The 25,351-nt window shown below is 52.7% G+C and overlaps 1 protein-coding gene across 11 annotated transcripts in view; it reads right to left on the bottom strand.

The window, feature by feature from the left end:
* Positions 1-4,543: 4,543 nt before the first annotated feature.
* ARHGAP44 (Rho GTPase activating protein 44) overlaps positions 4,544-25,351 on the bottom strand; it is a 151,771-nt gene continuing 130,963 nt past the window's right edge. For 3 of the 11 annotated variants that reach the window (XM_054047735.1, XM_054047737.1, XM_054047741.1), the window contains 8 exons: positions 24,640-24,731; positions 23,579-23,759; positions 21,659-21,676; positions 20,331-20,552; positions 17,084-17,521; positions 15,815-15,963; positions 12,893-13,270; positions 4,544-6,260 (listed from right to left, as the gene is read on the bottom strand). In XM_054047735.1, the coding sequence (XP_053903710.1) occupies positions 6,118-6,260; positions 12,893-13,270; positions 15,815-15,963; positions 17,084-17,521; positions 20,331-20,552; positions 21,659-21,676; positions 23,579-23,759; positions 24,640-24,731 (1,621 nt within the window). In that variant the 3' untranslated portion in view covers positions 4,544-6,117. Of the gene's footprint in view, positions 6,261-11,394; positions 11,447-12,892; positions 13,271-15,814; positions 15,964-17,083; positions 17,522-20,330; positions 20,553-21,658; positions 21,677-23,578; positions 23,760-24,639; positions 24,732-25,351 lie in introns of all 11 variants that reach the window. The other 8 variants (XM_054047744.1, XM_054047743.1, XM_054047736.1 and 5 more) reach the window with 6 other exon arrangements.

Genomic DNA, 25,351 nt, shown 5'->3' with positions numbered 1-25,351 from the left:
CCCCATGTATCCCGATAGTTTGTTTCCCTCATCTGGTCACCCTATGCCTGCATGGCCCCTGTGGTTGGGGTGTCGTAGTCTTCAATTTGTTTATCCTCACAGCCACCCTATGAGGCAAGGGAGAGGTTTGATCCCCATTCCAGCTCGAACTGGGGAGAAAGATAAGCAGGAGTACGCTGCCAAGCTCCGCCCTCTTGACAGGCCAAAGTGAAACCTCACTTTCAGCAGATGGCACAGATGTTCACAGTATGTCTGTGCAGGCACAGCTCACCCTCCGTGGGGTTCAGATTCACACTCCCCCGCCCTGCGAGGCTGAATTGAGGCCTAGGCACAATGGAGGCATGTGCCCAGAGCCCTGGCTCCCAGATGTGAGGATGGCAATTGCAGCTTTTGTTAAAGTGAAATGTTTGTGGCCTTCATCATTGCGAAGGGAAGCTCAAAAATGCAACCTGAATGTAACCAATGCAACAATGTCTGCCTGAGCCTGCAGCAGAGGATGGATCAGCAGCCATTAGTGTCAGGGAGGAAGCTGTTGGTCCCACACCCACCAGCAGAGCAGACTTGGCCTTTGTTGCTCTGGGGCAGAGAGGCTGGCTGCCTGGGAGAGCGGGTGGTAGTGGTATGGCCCACTGGGCTCAAAGGACTTGCCTTTGGTGAAGCTCAAATACCCCCAAGGCTTAGCTCTCCCCCTCTGGTTTTCCGTTCCATGAATGGGGTGGGGCAACAAGAAGTGGTTGCATCTCCCAAACACCACCCACTACTGGCACCAAAGGAGACCATGCAGATCTGTAACCCTCCCTCTTCTTCCTTGCATGCAATGAAATAGTTAACAATGCTGCCATTCAAATGAGCATCATGGGGCATCTGGGTTAACTCCCCACACCACTGAGGGGGCAGTTCAGGCTCTCAGCAGATCCTGGCAGACATCACTGCATCAGAGACCTTTGGTGTGGCCTGATCCCCATTTGACAGGTGGGAAAGTGAGGTACAGAGACGGCAGAGGGACTCCCCAAGGTTAGGGAGATGGGTTGAGCCCAGAAGGGAACCCAGCTCTATTAACTAAGTCTCAGTCCAATGCCTTATGCACTAGCCCAGACTTCTCTGGGTTCTTGTCTGTGCAACATTTGGCAGAAAAACCCAGGAGTTCCCCTTCGAATAAACTGCACAAAAATAGACTGTTTTTATTCTGTGTTTGTAGAGCACCGAGCTCAGTGGGGCCCTGGTCCATGACCAGGCTCTGAAGAGCGACCAGAGTACAGATAATGAACAGTAATAAGAATTTAGCTCTTACTAAGGATCCAGATCAGATATAAAATCCCTACCGCCCTGTAACACTGCCAGACCAGATAATATTTCTTTACATTGCAGGCTCTGGAAAATAAATACAGAACTTTGAACTACCAAGTATTGGGTCTGGAAGAGAGATCAGAGGTAGAGAACGCTCATTGTTTTACCTGGTTTTATGATTGGGAGACAGTTTCAAAGTGAAGTCTGACCCACTTTTGTCAACAGAAGAGGCCATTTGTCTGGGGCTAAAACACCACTGGAGCCAGCCAGGCAGTGAAGAGAGAGATGGCAGATAGGCTGGGTTGTGTTTCACTCCAGGACTGATTGGAATCAGACTAAAAACCAGGCGAGAGTCCATGCCCTAGATCAGCAGATCTAACACTCCCAGGTTTGGCGAAGGAAACACACGAGAGTTTGCCTTTGAGAGGAGCAATTTGGGAACTGAACAGCTTCATTTCTTTGTTTCTGGGTCAATTTTGGGTGCTGTTAGAAGTTACTGGTTAGGATGAAGAAGAAACGTGCTCGTGTCTAAGGCACCAATCCTGCAAACATTTATGGATGCGCTTAACTTTGGAATCCACGGGACGACTCAGCTGAGCAAAGTTATGCCTCCCTGCAAGTATCTGGAGGCCTGGAGCCTGAAGCCGTGGTTTCCTTCTGCACCCGCCGAGCTTCGCTACACACCAATTCATGCCCAAATTCAGGAAAGCACGTAAGGCTTAAACCTAGTGAACGTTTTATCTGCTGACCTTAGTGACTGCGGACATGATCGTGCTCCACTGAAACGAAGGAGGGGAGGGGTTCCATTGAATTGCATGGGAGCAAATCAGACCCTGAAATAAGTCTGTGCTGCTTTTGACCCCGTTAGCCCTCCAGAGCCAGCGCAGTTACAGGAGAGGAGGCTGGAGCCAGATCCTCCACGTACATCAGCAAAACTGGAGTTTCAATCGGTTCCATCTGTGCAAACCCACACAAGGCCGGGTCCTCCCCCGAGCCCAGGCCCCAGCCCAAGCATCTACACAGTAATTGTATTGCCCCGCAGCTCAAGTCAGCAGACCTGGGCCTTGCAGTGCCTGAGGATCTAATTTGACCTTGCAGGGCTTTTACTGCTGGGGATGATTCACAGATTTCAAGGCCAGAAGGGACTACTGTGCCAGGGAGTCTCACCTCCATTGGATTGTGTTAGACCTTTCTCTGCTAGACCGAAGCACCCGCTATTAGATATTTGTTCGCCGTGTAGATACTTCTAGACTCTGATCAAGTCACCCTTACCCTTCTCTTTGTTAAGCTAAATAGATCGAGCTCCTTGAGTCTGTCACTGTAAGGCAGGTTTTCTAGTCCTTTAATCATTCTCATGGCTCCTCTCCGACCCCTCTCCAACTTATCAACATCCTTCCTGAATTGTGGGCACCAGAACTGGACACAGGATTCCCGCAGTGGTCGCACCAGTGTCAAATACAGAGGTAAAGTAACCTTTCTACTCCTATGTGAGACTCTCTTAGGGTGACCAGATGTCCCGATTTTATAGGGACAGTCCTGATTTTGGGGTCTTTTTCTTATATAGGCTCCTATTACCCCCCATCCCCATCCCGATTTTTCACACTTGCTGTCTGGTCACCCTAGACACTCTTGTTTATGCATCCTAGGATCACAGTAGCTCTTCTGGTCACAGCATCACACTAGGAGCTCATGCTCAGCTGGTTATCCACCATGACCCCCAAATCCTTTTCAGAGTCCCTGCTTCCCAGGACAGAGTCTCCCATCCTGTAGGTATGGCCTCCATTCTTTGTTCCTAGATGAACAGGTTTACATTGAGCCGTATTAAAACACATATTATTTGCTTGAACCCAGCCTACCAAATGATCCTCATTGCTCTGGATCAGTGACCTGCCCTCTTCATTATTTAACACTCCCCCAATTTTTGTCACAACCGCAAACTTTATCGGTGACGATTTTATGTTTTCTTCCAGGTCATTCATAAAAATGTTAAACACCACAGGGCCAAGAACCAAGTCCTGCAAGACTCCCACTGGAAACAGACACACTCAATGCTAACTCTGCTTAAACTTACATTTTGGGACCTATCGCTTAGCCAACTTTTAATGCAGCTAACGGGGGCCATGTAAATTTTATATCATTCTAGTTGTTTAATCAAAAATGTCCTGTGGTACCCAGTCAAATGCCTCACAGAAGAGTAAGTATAATACATCAACACTATTACCTTTATCAACCAAACTTGTAATCTCATTAACAAAAATAAATCAAAATAGTTTGAGAGGATCTGTTTTCCATGTTGTACAAGAAGTAAAGAGGCCAACTTGACTTTCAGCTCCCAGGCTGAGTTTGCAGGGCTGGCTGGTAGGAAAGCCCTGCGTTTTACTTGCAAACTGCACAGATTTACTCTAGGGCAGGGGTCGGCAACCTTTCAGAAGTGCTGTGCCGGGTCTTCATTTATTCACTCTCATTTAAGGTTTCGCGTGCCAGTAATACATTGTAACATTTTTAGAAGGCCTCCTTCTATAAGTCTATAATATATAACTAAACTATTGTATGTCAAGTAAATAAGGTTTTTAAAATGTTTAAGAAGCATCATTTAAAATTAAATTCAAATGCAGAGCCCCCCGGACCCAGGCAGTGTGAGTGCCACTGAAAATCCGCTCACGTGCTGCCTTCGGCAAACGTGCCATAGGTTGCCTACCCCTGCTCTAGGGGGGGAGAGAGAGAGAAAAAAAGTCACCCTGGACCCTCCAGGCTGTTTTTGCAGTGCAGCAAGCCTGGGTGTCCTCTTGACGAGTGCCAGAGACTCCATGAATTCCACTACAGACTTCGCTATCACAACTGATTTTACAGAGAAGACGCCCAGATACCATGGAGATGGGCTGCAGCATAAACCCCTGAGAATGGCAAGGTTTTTTCACTGATGAATCTTCACCACTGACCCTTCTACAACCTCCCTGCCCCCTCTCCTTGGCAAAACAGACTGCTAAAGGCACAGCGAGACCTGCATTGGAGGCTACATAAAAGGGTTCAGCAGACAACATCAGTTGATTCTATTTTAATGAGAACATCCGTCAGGGAGAGTTGGGGGCAGGGTGGCATGGTGAGTCAAGTGTGCGGCTTCTTTCAAGAAGCTGCTCGGGGTGTTGATATTTCAAGACAGAGTGTGAGACACAAACCTGCAGTCCTTCTGGAGGAACTGCTGCAAATACAGTAAGTTGACCATGTTCGAGGAGAAGAACCCCAGTTTTACCAACAGTTTGACAGCAATTTGCACATTTATTTCAGGTGATTTTGCACTACACCCCCGGCCCCCCGTGTCCCCATTACAGTCTGGGTGATGAGTTGCACTTATGAACTGTGCAAAAAGCTGTAACATCCTAACTTGCAAATACGGCTGTGAGAGAATATTTCTTTATACATTTATACTGGATCCGGGGAGGCTAAGCATTTCAATTTACATTGGTACACCAGTTCAGATGGAATGGCTCAAATAAAACAAATATATATATAGATCTATTTTATATATACAAATATATAATATATATATATCTATGCAGACAGATATATATATATATATCTTTCAAAAGGATAAAAGGTTAAATTTGTCTTTGCATGCACCACCAAAACCTCTGCTCCACACCACCCAAACAAAAGAGTTAACTAAGGCCCAGCGCCGAGTAAACTGTAATCAGGTCCCTGGTAACATGTCCCTGTCGTCAGTTTCGCCCTCCCCTCGCAGACACTGATGCAGGAATATGTGACACACGGTGGGGGGAGATGAGGAAGTTGCGCTGGTGAGCAGTGAGCTGGAAAGGCAAGGTCACCCGGGCCACATCTCACCTTCTAAAGCATGGTTAGGGGGACACAACATGGGCACATTATTGCTATTCAAAGCATGGCCTTGCTCTCCAGCACAAAGTGGCACCGTTCACGCCAACGGGGCCCACGCCTCCCTTGCCAATGGTAGGCGTGTCCATGCCGCTCCCAACTGCCTGCCGTGATCCCAAGAGGAACAGGCGCACTTGGTTCCTCGCCAAATCCCCGGCTGCGGCTCAGACAGGGAGTCGTTTCCGGCCAACAAGGAGTCAAGCCAACAAAGAAACAGGGGAAGGAAAAAAGCTGGGGTGAGGTATTTGGGAATGATGAGACATGGTTCAGATCCCACTGGGGCAAACGCTCTCCTGGAGACCACCCTGTAGGTCTCACCCTAAAGCGGTCAGTTTGGCAGACAGTCTGGAAAACAACAGGCATTTAAGGGTTAAAGAAGACACCTCTCCCATGGCAGCCTTCCTGCAGGGGACGGAGACAGCATGGGCACTGACAGCACAGCAGTGCAGCTGGAAAAGCAATGGGCCACCGGGCGAGGATTTCACCAGCTACCAGGCAAGGGGACGCTGGTGGAACCCAACGAGCCAAACCCATCGGGCACCATTACTACAATGACCACCCTGCCTCCCTCCCCCAAGCCGAAGAGCAATGGGGAATGGGAATTTGGGGGGCGGGGAGGGGGGTTGGGGTTATTTTTGGAACAGGGCTGAAAGCTTGAAAGGGGGATACTTAGGCACCAAGTCAAAAGGCAAAGTTTGGATAAGGCGAAACAAACTGATGGAAATAAATAACCAAAACTGCCCCAGAAATGCATTTTGCCATGGAGACAGGTTGTCCCCGTTTGCTGCAAATCACACATGTCCATCCAGCCAGCTCACGCCGGTAGCTGGCGAATGGAGCCCTGACTGAGAGCAAGCCCTGCCATGGCAAGGTCTCTGGACCGTAGTGGTTATGGGATCACATGTATGTACAAGAGAGTCAATGGGGGAAGGGGACGCTATGTCATAGGGCGGTGCTTTCCGAATCTTCCTCTTCCGAATCGACTTTCCCTGCCACGGAATGTCTCTGGGTTTGTTCCAGCGGATCTCGGTGGAGTGCGGGATCAACCTCGACGTGTATAGAAGGAACATCAAAGTGGACGAGATCTGCAATCGGGCACAGAAAGGCAGAGGTAAGAGGCTGCTCCGGGCGAACCCGCGCTAAGACGGACAGATGAGATCAGCAAAAAGTAGCTTGGGAGGCGCTGCTTTTTCTCAGCGGCAAAAACGTTTCTCAGGCTAGTACATTGTTAATGTCAGAGCACAGGGATGTCATAATAAAGTCTAGGTTTGCACCGTCTATCGTTTTCACTTCCTCTCCTGAAGCTTGGGTGTCTCCGTTGCAGCAGCCAGCCTCTCTCTCATTCTTGTCACTATCACTACGGGCCTGCTAGGACTCAGCACAAGTGCCGAGCCCAGAGTCTTTCCAAAACACGGGGCAGAAACTGGCACCTTCTACTGCCCCCTTGTTTTTGTTTCGGGCCTTTACTCTTTGCAGACTCGCCTTAGCCCCTTTCAATCCTTCCCCATCGTAGATAGTAGAGTGGAAAACGCTATGGAGTCATCTAGCTTACCCTCCCCATGGGAATACAGGATTGGTCTCGAGAGGACACTCTCTATTGCCTAGTCTAGCTGTGAATGTCTCCAGGGCAGGGACTTTGACAGTAGATCTCACACTCCAGGAGCTATTACCTCTCATGTACTCATGGCTATTTCCTAAACCCCACCCCATCTTCCCTTTCAAACCTGCCAGTATTCAGCCCCTTCCATCTTTTCTCCTAAGGCAGGAGAGATTGTTTGGCGGGCGGGGGGAAGACATGAAAGGATATTAAACTAACTCGCCCAAATACGCAGCCACCTCATTAGCTGGGTCCTTTCCAGCTGACAAATGCAAGTGCCGCAATTACCACACTAGCCAGGGTTGCTAGGTTTCTAATTAGCCGCCAAGGCCAGCCCCACTCCATGCATTCTCCCTTTTCCTGAATCATAGGGAAATGAGTGACACACAAGGCCTGCGGCCTGTTTGAGGGCGGGGCATGCGTAGGTGTGTGGCCGGACAGGTACATGGACTGCCCACAGTGTGCAGCATTGGACTGGCCTTTGGGGAAGGGTCAAGGGGCCATCAGTGCAGGTTTCAAATATAGTAAGTTACTCTGCTTTGGCGGGGGGGGGTCTTTTGGGACTTCCCCCTCCCCATTTTCCCCCTTTGCCCCCTCAAGTAGCCTGTGTTGAGCCAATCTACTTTTCTAGCTGCACCGATGGGAGGAGCGGCTAGGGAGATACAGATGCGGAGGGTGCTGCGTCCGTGGCACGCCAGCTCCTTGCAGCCCAGGGAACGAGGAGCAGAGCTCAGGCCTCCACACTGCTCCCACCACTAGACGGGCAGAGCGAGCTGGCTGCACTCATGCCACATGGATTTCCACAGACCGGCAGCAGGCCCAGGGCCCGGTGGGCTCCAGCTCCGGACCCTTGTGTGGAGGCTGTGTCTGTCTCACACACTCTGTGTCTGTCTGTCTCTCTCACTCACACACACAGTCTTTCACACTCACTTCCCAACACAGACTTGTATTATTGTTGTTGTTACTTCTTTCAAAGTGTGTTATTTTAGCTTTTTGACTGGTCTGTGCATTTCATCGTTTTTATTTCTCTCTTACGCTTCCATTGAATTCTTTGAGTAGTGAGTTCTAAAATGCCCAATCTATCCTGGCTGGAGTAATTATCCCTATGGTAACTTTTTGAAAATATACATCCTAGCTAGGTTTTTTGTTTCTACTGGTGGCGCACGTCCGCACATACCTCAATATTGGTGCACGTAACAAAATTCAGTCCGCACATGGATAGAAAAAATTAGAAGGAACATTGCTAGTAACCCTTCGAATGCTGGCCAGGCGGGTGGCACTTCATACCTTAATGGGAGGGTTGTTGTTTTTGGTGGTGGTGGTGGGTTGTGGTAAGAGGAAGGCAGAGCTGGACAAGGGCCTCCTGGGTAGAGTCAGTCCTGCCTCTCCCTGCCTGGCAACTCTCCCCCTGCGCCCGGGCTCTGTGCTGCTCTGAGCCCCACTTCACACCAAGAGGAAGGGAAGATGAGTCACCGTGGTGGAAACAGCCAGGGACAGGCCCAGCCTGCCATGGAGCCAGGCCACGGCTCTGGGCTGGCGGTGAATCAGGCAGGCGAACGGGGGGCAGGCGGCTCTTCACCTGTGCATGGGAGGGACACTTTTGGACCTATGGTCGGCTAGTGGGAAGGGTCACACTGAGCATGGGCCCAGAAGAGGCTGGGGCATGGGGGAGGGAAAGATTGGAAAAACAGGCGCCGGGTTTTCTGAGCTCCTGCCCCTCAGCCGGGAGCCCTGAGGAGCAAACTCAAGTCCTGGAGTTAGAGAGTTAAAAAAGAAACCCTATGCAATACATAGGCCTGGCGCAGATGGAGACCCGCTGGAGAGAGCACTCCCAGCCCTGCGTAAGCACCTGCCTGGTGGAGAGCAGAGGACCCCAGCTGAGATTTGCTGTGTGGGCCGGGGAGCAGAGTTTGGCCCACGGGGGTTATGACTGGCAGATGTCACGGGCACAATCTGTGCTCTGACACCTGTACGGTTTGCTCCGGGGATGTGCGACCCAGAGAGACGGGACGGTGGGACAGCGCCCACATTCCCTCTCCCCTCCCCCAACACTTTACATGAAGATTTACGCTCATTTTACACCAGGGGCCAAATTCTGCTCTTGCCTACACCAGGGCAACCCTGCTGACTTCCCTGAGCTTGCACCACCAGAAATTTGCCCCCGGATTTTTACATTCCTTTTCCACCGTCACTGGTCCATTGTTCCTAATGACCGCACAAGCGTCCCTTCCAACTGGAATACAGCTTGCCTCGCGCAGCCTTAAACATGGGAGTGGGCCCATGTTTTCAGGAGCGCAGCTAACGCCTCTTGGGGGCATCAGCATTCTCCAGAGCCTGCAGCGTGGATGTGTAAACCGGGTAGGCGTGTTTAGAACCACAGAGCTGTAGGGCTAGCAGGGACCTCGAGAGGTCACCTAGCCATCCCCCTGCGCTAAGGCCGGGCCATTTGCCCATGGGTGTCTGAGATGATCTCTTCCCTGATGCCAAACGAGCAGCTGCAGATATTGGACCATTTTGCATATCTGGCCAGTGGGACTAGGGATACAGCTGGCTCACACGGTGTGGGGGGCTCTATAATTTAGCTACTCTGGATAGAGTTACCAGGTGTCCGGTTTTCAACTGGAAAGGGGACCTGGCAGTGTCCGGTCAGACAAACTGACTGGACACCAAAAGTCTGGTTACCGCAGTGGCGGGGGGAAGGTACTGGGTCATCAACCCGTGCCAGCCCCTACTCAGCTGGGGCTGCCTCCTTCCTGTATCTCTTGGGCAGGCTCTGCATCAGGTTGCAGCTCCCGTTCCAGCCCCAGAGCAGAGGGAGCCCAGCTGCGGGGGGTGGGGGAAGGAGGAGGAGGAGGAAGGTGGAAAGGATTGCAACAAGGAAGGGGTAGGGGAGCGAGTGGGGGCGGGGCCTCAAGGGAAGAGGCGGAGCAAGGGTGGGGTCTGGGAGAAGAGGTGGAGCAGGGGCAGGGTCTCAGGGGGAAGGGAAGGGGGCTCCAGTTTTGATCCCTTGCAGGCTCAGGCAGGGAGTCGTTTCCGGCCAACAGACATTAAGCAGTTTTAGTTTTTGAAATAAAGAAGCCTAATTGTCATGTGTATTTGAAATAAGCTCACTGCTAACCAGCATTGTGAGATTGTTTCCATCGGACTAAGGTTCTGCAGCATGTATTGGGAAGACATTGAGGAAACCCCTGCTGGAAAAATAAAGGGGAAGAACATAGCAAACCAGGGTGTGCTGTCATGACTACAGTCTGTGAAGTGGTTATTTAGGGTCTGTCTGGACTCGAGTTTTTGTGCCCGTTTCCATTTAAGTTAGCTAACAGCCATGCAAATGTCAGTCTAGAGATGCTCTAGCAATGCTTAGGAGCCTATGGCTGGACCCTGGGGTAAACCACTAATATCTGAGTCCTGGAACAAGTGTTTGTGGAGGGACTGGACTAGAATTTACAAACATGTTAGCTAACTTGAGCTAAACGGCAATCACTTAACTAGTGTGGAGACAGGAGCAAAAATTCTAGCTCCAACAGCCCCTTAGGGCTTGTCTTCAGAGCAGCGTTAGCTATACTCGAGTTAGCTTAGCTCTAGTGAGAGCAGCCACACCTTGGCGCTGCCGGGGTGGCTGGATTAGTAGCACAGAATAGCTTTGTTCTCTCTGTTTTACTAGCTCGAGCATCTACGCATCCCCCGACGGGCCAGCTAGCTTGAGTCCGAAGCACGCCTAGGTGGACCCAGAGATTTCTGGCCGATTAGATTTAACACTCAAGTTATAGCTGGCGCTAACACCGCGGTGGAGGCCAGCCTGTGGATGCACACTCGTCCAGTTCACATGCCATCCAAACGTGTAGTGCATCTGCTGGTGCACTGTGGAGGCCCACTGACGTGCTGGGCCTGTGCGTTCCATTGCAGGGCACGTGGAGTTATACTGGTGTGGCACTGCAGTGACTTGCAGTGGCCATTTTTATCAACCGGGCTGCTCAGCCTAACAGTCCCATACCACGTGCCTAGCATGCAAGTCTCATTCGTCACCTGTGACTAGGCTCTTAAAGCTACAGCGCATTTGCATGATGCTATTTGTTCATTTTATCGGCGCGCATTTCCAGAGTGCTCCTGGCCAGAGTAAATAAGCACCACCTAGTGACGCTAAATATCCCCAGGAAACATACCATCGGCATCAATACCCAATCAAGGCAATTAAGAACGGCAATATCATGACATCCCTTCTGAAAAACAATACATGAAATGGAAGAGGGAGAAATTATTCATACAGGTCAGTTCTAAGCCATGGTTGGGAGGGGAAGAAAGGGGAGGGGAAGGTTAGGAGCTGGTCACGGGATTGTTTTCATTGATTGATTTCAATATACAAAGGGGGCGGGAACAAAGGCCAGCGGTTCCAGGAAGCAAAAGAAACAAGTTTACTAATAAGGTAATTATTGGTGAACTTGTGATACGGTCACAGGCCCAAGAAGCCATGCAATTCCGGTTCAGCGAGCCCCATGCAAAGGCCAAAGAGAGCGAGATGGAATTAGTGGTGAATCTGACGCAACAGCCAGCCGCTGGAGGTCAGTCTAGGGGGTTAGCTTTTCAAGTGCCAGAGAGGGGAGGTTTGCACGGGAACTCCAGCTTACCCTGAGAATCCCCCTCACACCTATCCAATATTGCATCACTCGCCTCAAACAGCTGCAAGGACACAATCATAGGATTGGGAGAAAGGAAACAAAAATAAGCAGCAACAAGGAGACAAGAACACAACAGAAACACGGTTCAGAGAATTGTGGCTGTCAAGTCATAAAACAGAGCATAGAATACATTACAGTATAAAGAGACTAGCTTCCGAAACCTGCATGGGGAGAACTCAGACACAAACCAATCCGCCATTCCTATTTACCACCGCCTGCTCTGCAATCCTGGAGTACTAGGGGGGCATTGGTATAATTTCCCTTGTGAATCCTTCGAGCACAACCCAGAAGATCAGGGCTGGGCCACAGATGCTGTTCTACAAGGAAAGGAGTCAGCGGACATGCAAGAGTATAACTTAAATAATATTGATCTCATGAACTGTCAAGAGTAGAAAGATCCACTATACATCAATGGAAAGCCAGGATTCCCAGGTTTCCAACCATGTATAATATGTATTTCTAGTCATCATGGGCCATGAGATACACCTCAAAACGATGACCAGTCCCTCAGAGCAGGCAAAAGGACACCAGATAGGCCTACATGTTGTTGCCATCCTAAGGTCCCTGGGCCAGTTTGCCTTCCACTATATGCTATATTTCTATATCAACACCCCCATTTATCTGGAGGCCTCAGGGGGCACCTCAAAACATCTGCTAGAGGTGGCGGGGAGGACAGCTCTAAAAAAACAAGGGAGTCAATTGTAAGACTTACCAAAGGCTGTTGCGAGGGCTCAACCTGCAGTATGGAGAAGACCCCCACCAGATGGGTTACAACAAAAGCCTGCATGGCTTTGAAATCTATGCTGCAGCCTCAGTGAACAGAAGGCCTGAGCCAGCTTTGCAGGCCAGCTAGCACAGGGCCTTTAAATCCAGTTGGCGTCCTGTCTGCTGCACTCCAGGGCTTGAGGGCAGCACCACGGGTTCACCAGGGAACCTCAGCTTGTGGGGTGGCTGCCGACACAGCACATGGTAGAAGAGAGCTGTGTTTTCATACACATGCCTTTGACCATTTTAATTCTGCCTCATTGCCAGGGCAGGTTTTACCCTCAGATATTTGCCTTCTAAGCAATCACCCTGCTAAGGAAGCCCGGATTCAGAGGGGAATGCAGAGATTTCAGAGTTAAAACTTGTCCCCACCACTCCTTAAAATAAAAGCATCTTAAAGACCCTGCATCTTGGCCCTGGATCCAAACACCCAGGAGCACGTTTCCGTTGGTCCAGCGGCGTCTGATTTTCAATTGACGCCCTCTGTAGTGCCTGCTGCACAGTGGACTCTGGCATCCCCACGCTCATCCCCTCAGCCCACGAGAACACCGACTCATCGGATAACTGATGCCGCCGAGACTTGTCGGTGTGGCGACAAACTAGCTGATCACATTCGCCTCTCTCCTTGCCGTACCTTGCAAGGGATCTGATCAAAGCTCTAGGGAGCGAACGGCTTGGTTACCTGTGGACATGCTTTCCCCGGGGGACATGTCATCTAGCAGGGTGTGGTCCATGGACTGCGGGCTAGCGCCGGTCAGGCTTGCTGTGGGAGGCTGTGGCGGTGGCAGCGTGGGCCTCTGCCTTGGCTTAGGGGTGGGTCGAGACTTGGTTAAAGTGCTCGTCAGGGAAGGAGGAGAAGACAGGGAAGGAGCAGCAGCTGGGGAGAGCTGGCCTGAGGCCAGTGAGTAGCCGTGTGGGTAATTCAGTCCATAGGGTGAAGGGGTGCTCGGAGGGGTGGGAGACAGGCTGACGGGGGATGGCTGTCCCGTGGACTGGTCGGACATACCGCCTGACTGGCCGTAGGGCACCTTGGGTGTGATTGGAGCCAGCTTCTTTGAAACTGTGGAAGACAAAGAGAGACAGAGACACCATAAAGTGAAGCACAGGTTCAGAGGGTCCTTAGCACTTCTTATACCTATCTGATGTTACAACTCCTGCATGTGAGAAGCTGGGCTCTCTTGCTCTGGTGCTGCAATACACCCAGGCGCTGTGTGCGATTACTCTGCAAATCAAACACATAGGGAACCTGGACTAGAACCCTCATCCTACAGCTCCAACCCCGCTGGCTGTTCCTAGCCAAGTTAAAGGCACTTGCCATCAGCTAGCAGCAGTAGCAGATCCCTTATCTTCTCCATGGACCAGACTGTAGAACCCCTCCTTATTCATACACACAAAGACAGCCTGTTACACTAGAGAAAGATCTCCAAGGGCCAGGCTGGACGCCAGTTACAAAGAACCGTATCTGCCAAAGGTTGCATGCAAAACAGATCCTTACATGTGCAAATGCACCTGTCCTCCCATAGGCATTCTCAGGAAAATACTGTCCTCGCTATATGAACCAGGGATCTGAGTGGAGAGCTCTGCCCTTCACATCTACTGAGATTTGTGGCTGTCAGAATATTCTTGATTATTTCAAAATGGCACCTGCCTCTCGGATATGGGAGGGGCATAAGGGGCTTGCGCTTAAACAGGCCCTGTGAGATGGAAACCAGCATGTAACAGGGACTGTGGGGATGTGCCAAACACGGTGGAAGAAGGGATCTCATACAGCCCCCAGTAGGTCTGGATACTCATGAACGTTGAATTAAAGCCCACTCAGGAGCAAAGGGATGCGAACTCCAGCCTGTCTCCCATGCCCCACAGCTCCATTTCCCAGCAAAATGACTTTGTGAGGCAGGCCTTGTGAGTGTCCTGCAGGGACTGCTCACTTAATCAAGCAGGCGACATCAGCAGCTCCGAACCATGACCAAACTCCTTGGGTCTCTCCAGTGAGAACTGTGCATCGTGGGCTCACTCCTGCCCTCCAGTCAGCTAGGAGCTTCCTGCGCAAGTGTGCAGCCTCATCAGCTGGTTTCTGAGGTCTGCGGAGATGTGTTTTGGAAGACGGAGGGAAGGTGCGATATTCACATGGCAGCACTGAGTGCGTTTTCACATGAGGCCACTCCGCCTCTATGTGGCAATGGACGATGGGGAGGAAGGGCAGAACTCCAGGAGCTGAAAGCTCCATTGACCTAGGTACCGAGGGTGCTTTCGTTAAGACATATTGGGCAAAATTTTCAAAGGTGCCTAAGTGACTTAGGAGCCTAAATCCCATTTTTCAAGAGTGATTTAGGCACTCAGGGGCCCTAGTCTCACTAGAAGGCTCGTCAGTACCTGAGTCCGTTTGGAAGATCCCACCAGGTGCCTAGCTACATCTTTAAACAGCTAAATACCTTTTAAAATCTGGCCCTCGGGTGCTTTTGAAAATTTTACCTGTTGTCTAATAACCAACCTCCAAAGGTTCAGAGGGGTGGTTTGCATGAGCACTCAGACCTTTGGATGCTTCTCTGACCCACATTGTAATTATCCCAGTGTCTGGGGTCTGCCCAGACAGGGCAGGTTGGGGATTTGATGAGAACTGATGAGATGTCCAGTAATTCCTGCTTCTGGGTGGAAATTCTCAGCAGCTCCTGAGGAGCATCTGTAGCTTTCATTCGAGCAAACAAACAAAGAAGTCTGTGGTTGCAATGAGAACCTTCCACATACAAAGCAAGTGTAACCCACCTAGTCAAGTCTTCCTCAGCTCCAGCAGTCAGTGGTGAGCTCATTTCCCTGACAGAAAAATGGGGATGATGGGAGATCTCTACAGCATGTAATTTAGCAACAGCCTTCATCAAATCAAGACCCAACATAGTTTTCATACGAGTCTTATCACGGGCCAGATCACCAGCTGGTGTAAATCAGCGTAGCCTTGTTGACTAAATAGAGCTAAACTGATTGACACCAGCTCAGGATCTGTCCCAGACCGAATTATAATTGTCCTTCTGACAGGATCTTCGGCCTAGCCTACGCACAAACTTCTGCCGGCATAGCTCTGTCAGCTGGGACACGAGGTGTGCGATCCCTGACCAATTGAGCTGTGCCACGCAGTTGCACCAACACAACTGCACTTTTACCAGCAAAGTGTGCATGTTTGTGTGTGTGTGCGTGTTACAGTGTATCCACACTCGGAATGGTTTGCCTGTATAAATACACCGGCAAGGGGCTTCTACCGGAGAGCTGGCCTTCCTCACCTCCATGCAGCGCCATCGCTGGAAAAAATCCAGCACGAGGCAAGCAGGGTCCATGCAAATGCCAGATGGTCATATGATTAGTCCTTCTGTGAGCTGGACAGTGTGGAGATCCAGGCACATGAAAGCCCACCTCCTCAGGCACCAGGAAAACATACCTTCAAATCCCTGAGCCTGTAATGGCCCCGCCGGACAATCTGCACCCACGCACACTCAGAATGCCGTGCTAGAGAGCACAACCCACACCTGTCTGAGTGTGCATGAAGCTTGCTATTTTATTATACTCATCACCTTGCACTGGTTACATTAGCCAGCCCTGGAAAGGCAGCAAATACCTTTGCGCAGTGCGTGAGGGCTCTGCTCCGTGGACAGCTGCTGTGTGGGACTGGCCACCTGCTGCATGCTCCCACATGGGGCCACGTGACCGGAGCTTGGGCTGCCTTTCTGCCCAGACATGGGCGACAGCTCCTTGGTTTTTAAAGTACTGAAAAGAAACAAACAGGAACAAGGAGGAAAACATGTAAGTCCCTTTGTTTTGAAGCCACCCCATGGACCTCCCTCTGCCCCACAGCCCAGTGTCACTTGGCTCACGCCCCTCGCACTCTGGCCTGTTCTTAGGCACGCAGGCCTTGCTAAGAGCAGCCGTTTGCGCTGGCAAAGCCAACCCCCTTCCCGATTCTTTGCCCGACAGAAGCTGCTTCCGGAGACGCGCTACACACTGGACTCAAGATGTGCGTACGTCTTTTCAAGCAGGCGGAGCACAATGAGAGCATGAAGCGATGCTGCACCCCTCCTAGTCGCATGGCGTACAGCAGAAAGAGAGCAGAACAAAACCCCTTCCCTGCCCCGCAACGGCTGCTCCTCCAGAGGGAGCTCTGTTTGCTAAGAAGGGCTCTAGGAATTATTTGGGGCAGTTCTCTGGCCTATGTGATACCGGAGGCCGGCGTAGCTGATCCCAATGGACTCTGCTGGTCTTGGAGTCAATGCATCTAAGAACTTGTCATGGGGACTAGTTTTGGTTTTTTTTTTAAAGCTTCCTCCCCAAGTCCATTTCTTAATCCCCAGCTACAGCGCTCACTCGCAATGGCCAAGAAATGTATAGAGGGGTCCAAGCCACCCAGCAGCAAAGAACCTCTGGACAAGGCAGCACAGCAAGCGATGTAATGGCTCATCAGGATTTCTTGGGTGAGCAACGGCAAGCTGGCCGGGCCAGGCAGCAGCCATTCACAGCCTGCACTGCAGAGGCGGCTAAGCCCACCAGCTCATGAGGGCACCGCTGGGTCAAAGGAGCTGCTCTGGATCAGCCTGCCCTGTGACGCTCATTTGACTCTGATTCCTTGCTTCGTAGCTCTGTGGCGGGTGGGGGAAGGGCTGGCCCTGCACCCCTGCTCCCTGGGATACGACGGAAAGGTGGCGGCGCCTGGCAGAGCGCTCCGTCCGCCCCCTTCACGAGCTGCCCAGTGCCGCCCCATGCAACGGCAGCTTCTGGGGGCGAGAAGGCTCGACCTGGGCCTCAGGGCCTGTCCCCAGCGGCGGCTGTCCCCGCGGTGCACGGCGAGCCGATGGCTCTGAACCCTTTCACCCTCAAACACACAGGTATTTACCTAGTCAGGCCGGCTCCTCTGTCGCTGGCGCAGCCGACCCAGGGGGGAGAGGCTGACATAAGGGAGGGGTAGGGAGCGCCAGGTGGGTCCGGTTTGGCTAAGACAAGTGGGGGTTTGATGGAGGGGGCGGAGAGATTAGTTTCGAGAGCATGCGATTCGGTGAGGGAGCTCTGCTTGGGGAGGTGAAGGAAACACGGCTTTGGGTTCGAGTTAATGTCAAGCGGCTGAGGGCTGGGAGAGGAGGAGGAGGAGGAGGAGCGGGGAGGCAGAGTTTGGCTGTGCCCTGACCACCGGTAGGGTGGTGAGGGGGCCTCGGGCCGAGCCTGGGGGTGGTAATGGCGGAGGTGCTGATAGCAAGGGTAAGGGGGGGGCCTGTCGTCCTCGGGGGAAGGGTAGTGGTAACAGGAGTCCAACCAACTAGACGACACATCATCCGTGCTGCAAAATGTCCAAACAGACAGACAGACAAAAACAAGAGCAGAAGTGTTGGTACAGGGAGGAACCCACCCGGAGCAGCGAGGCTGGCAGAGAAGCAAAGAGGAGTAACAACAACAAGAGAAACACTGAGCTCAGAGCCTGCCGCGGGGTGGGGAAGGGGGGGCACCGGGGGAGGGGGCAGAGCAGTGGGTCCCAGCCTCCTAGGGTGAGGGCACGGGGCTGGGGTCTGAGCTCGCTCATATGGGTCAATGGACACATCGCGTCACGGAAACCCAGAGTCTCTGGCTTTCCTCTGGGGAAGTGGAAACCAAAGTCTGGCCCTAAGGCTGCAGCCTGTGCCTGCCGTTGCCCTCCTGTGGCCCTGGGGGCTCGAACCTGCCCCAGACCTGGGGCTGTGCCACAATCTGGCTTTACAGCCGCACGAGCCACCTGAGGGCCACAGAAGGCCAGGGTGCTCACAGCTGAATGAGAGGTGGGCTGAGGCTCTTCACTAGGGCCTAGCTCTGTGGGGCATCATAACAGGAAGGAAGGGTAGCCCAGGGTGCCAGTCACAAAGCCTGAAGCATCGAGGGCACTGCCTGGGGCTGGGAGCCACTGATCTAGAGAACAGCAAGGCAGGAGTGGCAGAGAGAGGGCCCAAGCCAGGGATTATAGGCAGAATAGCGGGGCACTGTGCCAAAATGCAAGGCCAGGCAAGTGTCAAAGGGTCTGCAGTGGTGACGCCCTGAAGGTTGACACCTAAAACCCCTTTCCAAACTCCTGGACATGCATTCGCCAGGTGAGGAAGAGCCCTCCACCGGGGGGGGGGGGGGGGAGGGGGCGAGGCGGGGCAGCATGGAACGCTTTCTAATGACGTCGCATGTCTTTCATGTCATAGGGGTCTGCTTCTCGGCCCTGCTCCTCGCCCTCCGCCTGGCCCCTGGATCCGCATCCCCCCTTTGATCTCCGTTTAGCACAACGCCAGTCTATAAAGAAAGGGAGGCAGGAGGGAGGCAGGACGTGATGGAAATGGAAAGAGCACACGGCAAGATCTCCCACCCACTGGGATGGAAGTGCCCTCCATGTGTCTCCTGCAGAGGCTGGCTCTCAGGGAGGGGAGGGAACAGACTTACATAGTCCTGGGAACTGACGCTAATGCTGTAACATCTGCATAAAGTCAGGCAGAAAGGACACTGACATGTGAGAAAGGCGTCTAAGCAGGGTCAGGGAATAAGAAAATGAACACATTCAGATTATGACAGGATCAGGTTCAACGTACCAGCTGGGAGATACACTGTGACCCAAGACAGGTGAACGCAGACAGTGGAACTGGGGGACATGGGACTTGTGGGTCGCGGCTATTCGACACAACAATAGGAGGTAACGAGCGAGCAAGCTGTGGCAGGCTCTGGTCTCTGTTACAGCAGTGTACATCCAGAGTAACTCCACTGCAATGAACAAGGCTGCTCCAGATTTACATGGGTGTAATGGAGATCAGGCTCTGGGCCCTTCATGTGCAAGTGTTAAATAATGTACCAAATAACTGATCGGGGAGAAATGCTGTCAACAGGTGCACAGAAATCAGAGCAAAATCCAGGCCCGGAGCAGATTTTTTTTGGTGCTTTCGGCCACAGAGTCAGGGTAACTCGTGTTAAAGGATGGGGTCTGTGTGAGCTCTCTACCTGATAGCCAGAGCTCATCACAAATCTCTCTGGCACATATGCTGAGCTGGCTGGGCGCTGGGAAGCCCCCTGGCATGCAGCACATGAGAAGCTAACTTCCACACTTGCAGGAAGCACGGCTACGACGGAAGCACAGATTGGAAGCACGAAGGAGTCACATCGGCCCCACTCCCTGCGCACGCGGGTGACTGCACCTGACAGCCTCGCTTGTTTTCCGGCTGCCCGCCAGGAAGCAGTGTGTGAATCTACCAACACAAAATAAATCCGTGGCCTTCTGAGAGAGGCACTGGAAGTGAACATTCCCTCTCCATGGGAGGATGTTCTAGTAAGGAATGGGCTCAGGGAATGACATTTCAGGGCTAAGCACATTTGCAAAGGAGGTTCTGAAACTGGCTGCAAAATCTGCTCATGCACCACAGTCACCCAGCTTTTTTCCAGGTGCACAATCTGCACCCAAGTGTGCAAAGGGGGGTGAGGGGCAACGGCTAGAAGAGCACAAGTTGCTGGTGTAATTTAGAGTGTGCTTGTGCTTGGCCGACAGTCTAACCGACCCCAAAAGGAGTGCCTCCATCATCTTCCTTCCAGCCAGTGGAATGGGGAGACGTGGGGGATTGGTCTGGCCAAGGAGTGCCTGTTTGTGGGAGACCAGCGGGAATGGCAGGGCCAATGAAACAGCCAGTTAGGTAGCCCCAACAGTTTAGCACTACCTGAAGCCACATGACAGCCTGGAGCCTATCTCCTGCTCTCCCGGCCACTGGAGTGTTCCAAAGGGGACTCCTAGCATCTCTGCACAGCGCCCTCTGGGGTGAGGTGCATGCACTGCGAGCGCAGAATCTCCATCAGATTTGCAGCATGGATAAAGGGAGGATTTGCCCTGAGCATCCAGTCTCTGCTTTTGCAAAAGCGTCTGTCTTTCCAGCCAGCCTAGAAATGGCATTTTCCAGCACCACTTCTCCCGAGGCTGCTCGGGGATTTTCCTCTTTGCTGGGCGGTCACCGTTTGGGTTTATTTTGTGCCTGGATTCACACACACCAGAAAGCAGAAGCGTGAAATCAAAAGGGCACATGCAGGTGAGCAGGAGCTAGGCGTGTTTACAAAGGCCACGTAAAGCAGCAGTGGCAGCAGCAGTCGCTGCCGCCCGGACTTACCTTGCCCGTTCGGCTCCTGGCTGGAAGCCGAAACTAGTTGGAGTAGGGGAGGGAGTAGCTGAAATATCAAGAGATTGCTCAGGAATTGGTGACTGAGGAGTAGCAGCGAGATCGGAAGGCGGCGCGGGGGGCTGCATGGCAGGCGGGGTGGAGGACGCTTTTCGAACTATGGTGGTGCCTCTGCGGGCCACCCAAGATGTGTCCATCACCCTGACGCCCATGCTGAGGGGGGGAACACAAAGACACTCCCTTACCATCTTGGAAGTAAGGTTCAGAGCAAAGAAATAAAGCACAGATTGCAGCAAGAGGGGAGAAAAAACATTTCACTACATCCAGGTCAGTAAAGCTTATTCAGATCCTGGCAGCCTTCCTTCCAGAGAGCACCAGTGCAGCCCAACGGCTCCTCGTGAAACACTGGGACACAAGACCAGTGCAGGACCCTCAGTGGAGGATTGGCCTAACCTGTTTTGGATGAGATCCAGGTCTGGCCCTTTAAAAACTCCTCTTATACCAGGGAACCCACTGCTCTTCAGTGGAATTCAACTTGCAGGGCAGCAGGGGTTGTAGAGGGTCAGAACTGTCCCGGAAGAACTTTGTAGGTAGGCTCCAAACACGCCTTCATTGTCAGTGGCATTGCCTGGAGGCTCCATTGGTCAGGATCAAAGTTAGGGCTTGGCTATTGGCTCAGGCCCCCTCCCAACCCTGCAGAGAGCAATAGTGTCACCAGAAGAGAGATTGCTACCAAAGTAACAACTCGCCTTAGATCTTGTTTGTTTTGCTCAGAAGCTGCTGTGTCCCATCACAACCTTTGGGGAGATGAGACGGTTGTGCAAGCAGCACTGTTGTAGGGTGTGGCAAAAGTTTTCACCTACAAAGGTGGCAGCGGGAAATGGCCACCCTGCTGTGAGGTCTTTCCAAACAGCCACAAACTTGAGTGAGCCATTAGAAGCCAAAATGAATGGGAGAGCATTCCGGGTAGTGACGCTGTTGTATTCCTCCCAGCTGGAGAAGCTTCCTGTTGAATTACTCCAAAAGAGGAAGTGAGCCCTTGTTTTTTCCCAAAGTTATGAAAGTGCAGTGGTCTTTTAAGGCAATTGCACTAATTGGACCAAACTGGGCATGGGCTTACACCCCATGAAATCGATCCACCGGGGGAGAATCCAGCTCAGAATTTGCCTCCCTGACATCACTAAATGTCGAAAAAACAGTATTTTGGCTTGCTCAGTAGTGAAGGCTCTAACCTCACTGCCTACTGGAACAGCTCTGGCTTGGTGTTCAGAACACAGGTGGCCTGAAAAGGGTCCAGTGGCTACTAGAGGATACCGTACCTTTGGATTTTCCTAAGGCTGCATGGACAGAAACATACAAGTATTAGTGTAAAAGAAACTAAGGCTAAAAGCTTCCATTGGGTAAAGTGACTGTTGTTTGGAAAGGAGTTTAGAGGGCCAAGGTAACACTCTAAGGAGGACAGATCTTTGAATCCAGGTTACAGCAGGAGGAGGACAAGCAGATTGTTCAATAGGAAAGGCGGCGCTGGAAGAAACTTCAGAGGATTCTGCAAACACAAGACGATTTTGCTCAGTGGATGGGAACTTTTGGTAAGTGCAATGTGTGTGGGAGGGAGACGGGGCTGTGTGCAAGTGGGGAGGGAGGGAGGGAGAGGAGTTGTTCTTTAAGATGTTTCAGGTTTGATTTTCGTCTCTGGTGGGTGAGACCCTGCACACTGAGGGGCCTGGAGAGCTGAGATTCAGGGATCCCAGCTTGCCTGTGGTGGTGGAGAATCCTGACACGTAAGCTGCTGTCATCCAGGCAGGCAACAGTCTGGCTGTCAGGTATGGCTGCTGCTAACTCACAACTCCAATGGGCAGCCCCTTGTGCACATTCACCCGCCTCCGTCCCGCTCCTTGAGGGTTCTGGACCATATTCCCAATCTGATTCAGCATGCGTGCCCTTTCTGCTCCAATTCCACTCACGCTCCTGGGCTTGCGCTGCACCGTGCACACAGGGAAATGTAAACATTGCCCAGAGATTTGCAGTGGGACTGGGGTGCATGCCAATGAAGCTGGCCTATTCAGCTGTCACACAACTGGGCTGTTTTCCTCACCAGATATGCTAAAGCTGGGATGGTGGCTTGCTAGTGGCTACACCGAGAGATTTGGGGGAGGAGTCGGGACTCCTGGGATCTCTTCCCAGCTCTGTCGCTGACTTGACACGTGACCATGGCCCAACTGACTTCATGTCATTCATCCTTCTGTAAGGGGGGGTAGGGGGAGTAAAACACTTGCCCATATTCACTGGAGAATGTAAGAATTAATTAATTGTTAGGAAGTGCTTAGATATGATCAAGTCCAAAGAATCCCCATCATAGAACATTCACACTGTGATAGCCCCTGGAGACCTACCAGGGGAGGTCCATGTACAGACCCATAGCTTCGGGGGGGTGGCCCAGACATTTACTTAGTATTCACTATTCCTTCACCCCCAGGGGCAATGCCCATCTCCTTCCCAAACCTGAGCCCGCAGTGATTCCCTCAGGCCAGACACGTGGTCTCAGTGTCACCGGGACGGCCTGTCGGGCCTAGGGGCCCTTTGAGGCATGGACTCGGTGTTTCTCTAGGGTTTGCACATCAGCGCACAGGAACTCATAACAACTAGCAAAGGCAGGACAATGGCTTCCTTAAAAGGCTCGGCTGAGCAGGCTGGGGATCCCTGGTCTTGGCTGAGCTAGACCCAAACGCCTAGCGTGCGCCTCTCAAACCCCAGTGATGACAACTCATCCTAACAATTCGCGGCAGGCCCGCTTCCCTCTGAATACCCTCTGCTCCCACTCTGGCGCCTCCAAGCCAGCTCCTTGCAGGACGAGGGCTCGGCAGCACTGCCCACTTAGCTGGCTCTCCAGAGCTCCTTCCCCAACCCTTCATCTCTGGGTGGAGCTTGTGTAATCAACGTGACTTACCTCAGGCTGGGGAGGTGGGGGAGGGGAAATGGCTCGTCTCCCATCTAAAATGGCTCAAAGGCAGCTGATCGGAGAGGGCGGAGGGGTCAGGAGCAGGGGAGGGTGGGAGTGACAAGGCAGCAAGGCATCTGAGCTCACCAGTGCGGAGGCTACAGGATACGATGCCCATCGGCCCCTGTCCCAAGCAGATCTCCCAGCCAAGGCTATGCCAGGCGCGGCCTCTTCTGGCTCACACAACCGTAACGGACTTACACCAAAACCAAACCCCGGCAACGAAGCGAAGAGGCCCTACCCATCCTTTTTGTAAAACTCCAGCATCATGTTGTCCGTGGCCACGCTGAGGGGGCGCCGGGCCTGGTCGTGCTGCTTGCGGTCTGAGTGGTCCATGTCAGGGGAGGGCATGGAGCTGTAGTTGGCATTGTGGTTGACGTGCATGGGGCTGCCGTAGTTCCCAGTCACATTGAATTCAATGTCTGGTCGGGGAAGCAAGAGGGTACAGTGTTGTGCGGGGGCAGCTCCTCGCATCCAGACTAGGCAGAGGGCTCTGCTGTTATTTCTAGTCTGCATCACGCCTAGGAGCACGGCCATGGGCCAGGACCCATTGTGCCAGGCTCTGTATGGACACAGAACCCTTCCCACTGCCAGCGGCACCAGAGAGCCCCATGGGAACATGGACGAGGCTTGCGGGCAGCCAGCCGCTGACTCCACGAGGGATAGGGACTATAACCCATCAGGTAAGGACCTGGAGGGGGAGAGACGGCTGGTGTGGGCTGGAGGAGCAGTGAGGGTCCCTCTCTAGCTCCATGGACGCATCTCATTGGGGGCTGGGCTGGAGTGAAGCTGCCTTGCGCTTCGTCACGGATTCTGAGGCCTTCTGGGGCCACAGAGCACAGGGGGCTTGTGGGGCCAAGCTGGGAGAGTCCTCTCCTCAGCCACCAGAGCTCTGGTGTCATAGGGCAGAGCTGGGGCAGGTGCAGGCCTGGCAGCCCCATAGCCCAAATCACAGAGTGGACCGGGCGCAGCGACAGTGCACAGCTCTCGACACAGCCCCAGCATTACCCCGGGATGAAAGAAGGCCATCTGCAGGGCCCGCCCCACCCAGCTTCCGGCCCCTCTGCCCAGCGATGCCAGTGGCCACAGCGGGTTTTGTGGCATCAGTGCCTGGAAGTGGATGGAGACCGTCCAGGCCTTTTCCCATTCACAGGCCTCCAAGCTGGTTTGTGGAATGGACGCTTGTGTCCTCTGCCCCCATTCCTCTCAGGCTCAGCCCTGGCGGGCCGGCTCCATTATGCTTCCTCTCAACGCTGATACCTGCGCAAGCACGCAGCGCCCGGCAGGAGACGCACAGCCTACCTCCAGGGAAGAACCAGTCGGCATGCTGGATGAGGGGCTCGATAATCCCCACGATCTGCAGAGACACCGTCGTCATCATCTCCGTGATGTTTCTGCAACACACGGGGGGCAGCAGCTCAGCACCGGCGATGGCTGGGTGGTTAATAGCATTGGTCGAAGCCAACACGTGCCAGGTCCTCCTGCTCTTCTAACGCAGCTCTGCTAGTGCACCACAGTCCTGACTGGCAATTCCCTTGCTAGTCCGGTGGGACCCTCCAACCAGCCTGGTATTACAGACCTGCGCCCTCCCACAGCTCTGCCGATGCCCTTCAGTTCTGCCCTGCAGCCACCTGCTGTTCTAGCCATGGGCTCACACATAGCTTTGCCCATGCCCCTCAGTTCTGCCCTGCAGCTCCCTTCCTCCCCCCGGCTTTTCCAGTTCTCAGCAGAGAACGATAATGGTGACGAATGTCAGGTGTGCAAATGCCCGGAGGGGCAGCCCCGGGAGCGCACTAACCCACTGCCTCCCCTCTCTCGTCTCGATACCCTCCCTTTACCTTGCTAATACAAAGCACTTCTCTAAGGCTCTAGATGCTTTTAAATGAACACATCACATCTGAAGTGCTTTCTAATGACTGTGACGTTTCTGGGATGGATCCTCAGCTGGCGTAGATCAGCAGAGCTCCACTGTATTGCTGCTACTCCCAGCTGAGAACCTGGCCCATCATTCCCT

The sequence above is a fragment of the Malaclemys terrapin genome, chromosome 13 (genome assembly GCF_027887155.1).
Source record: "Malaclemys terrapin pileata isolate rMalTer1 chromosome 13, rMalTer1.hap1, whole genome shotgun sequence".
NCBI lineage: Eukaryota > Metazoa > Chordata > Testudines > Emydidae > Malaclemys > Malaclemys terrapin.
This window is presented reverse-complemented; position numbering and strand designations above follow the sequence as displayed.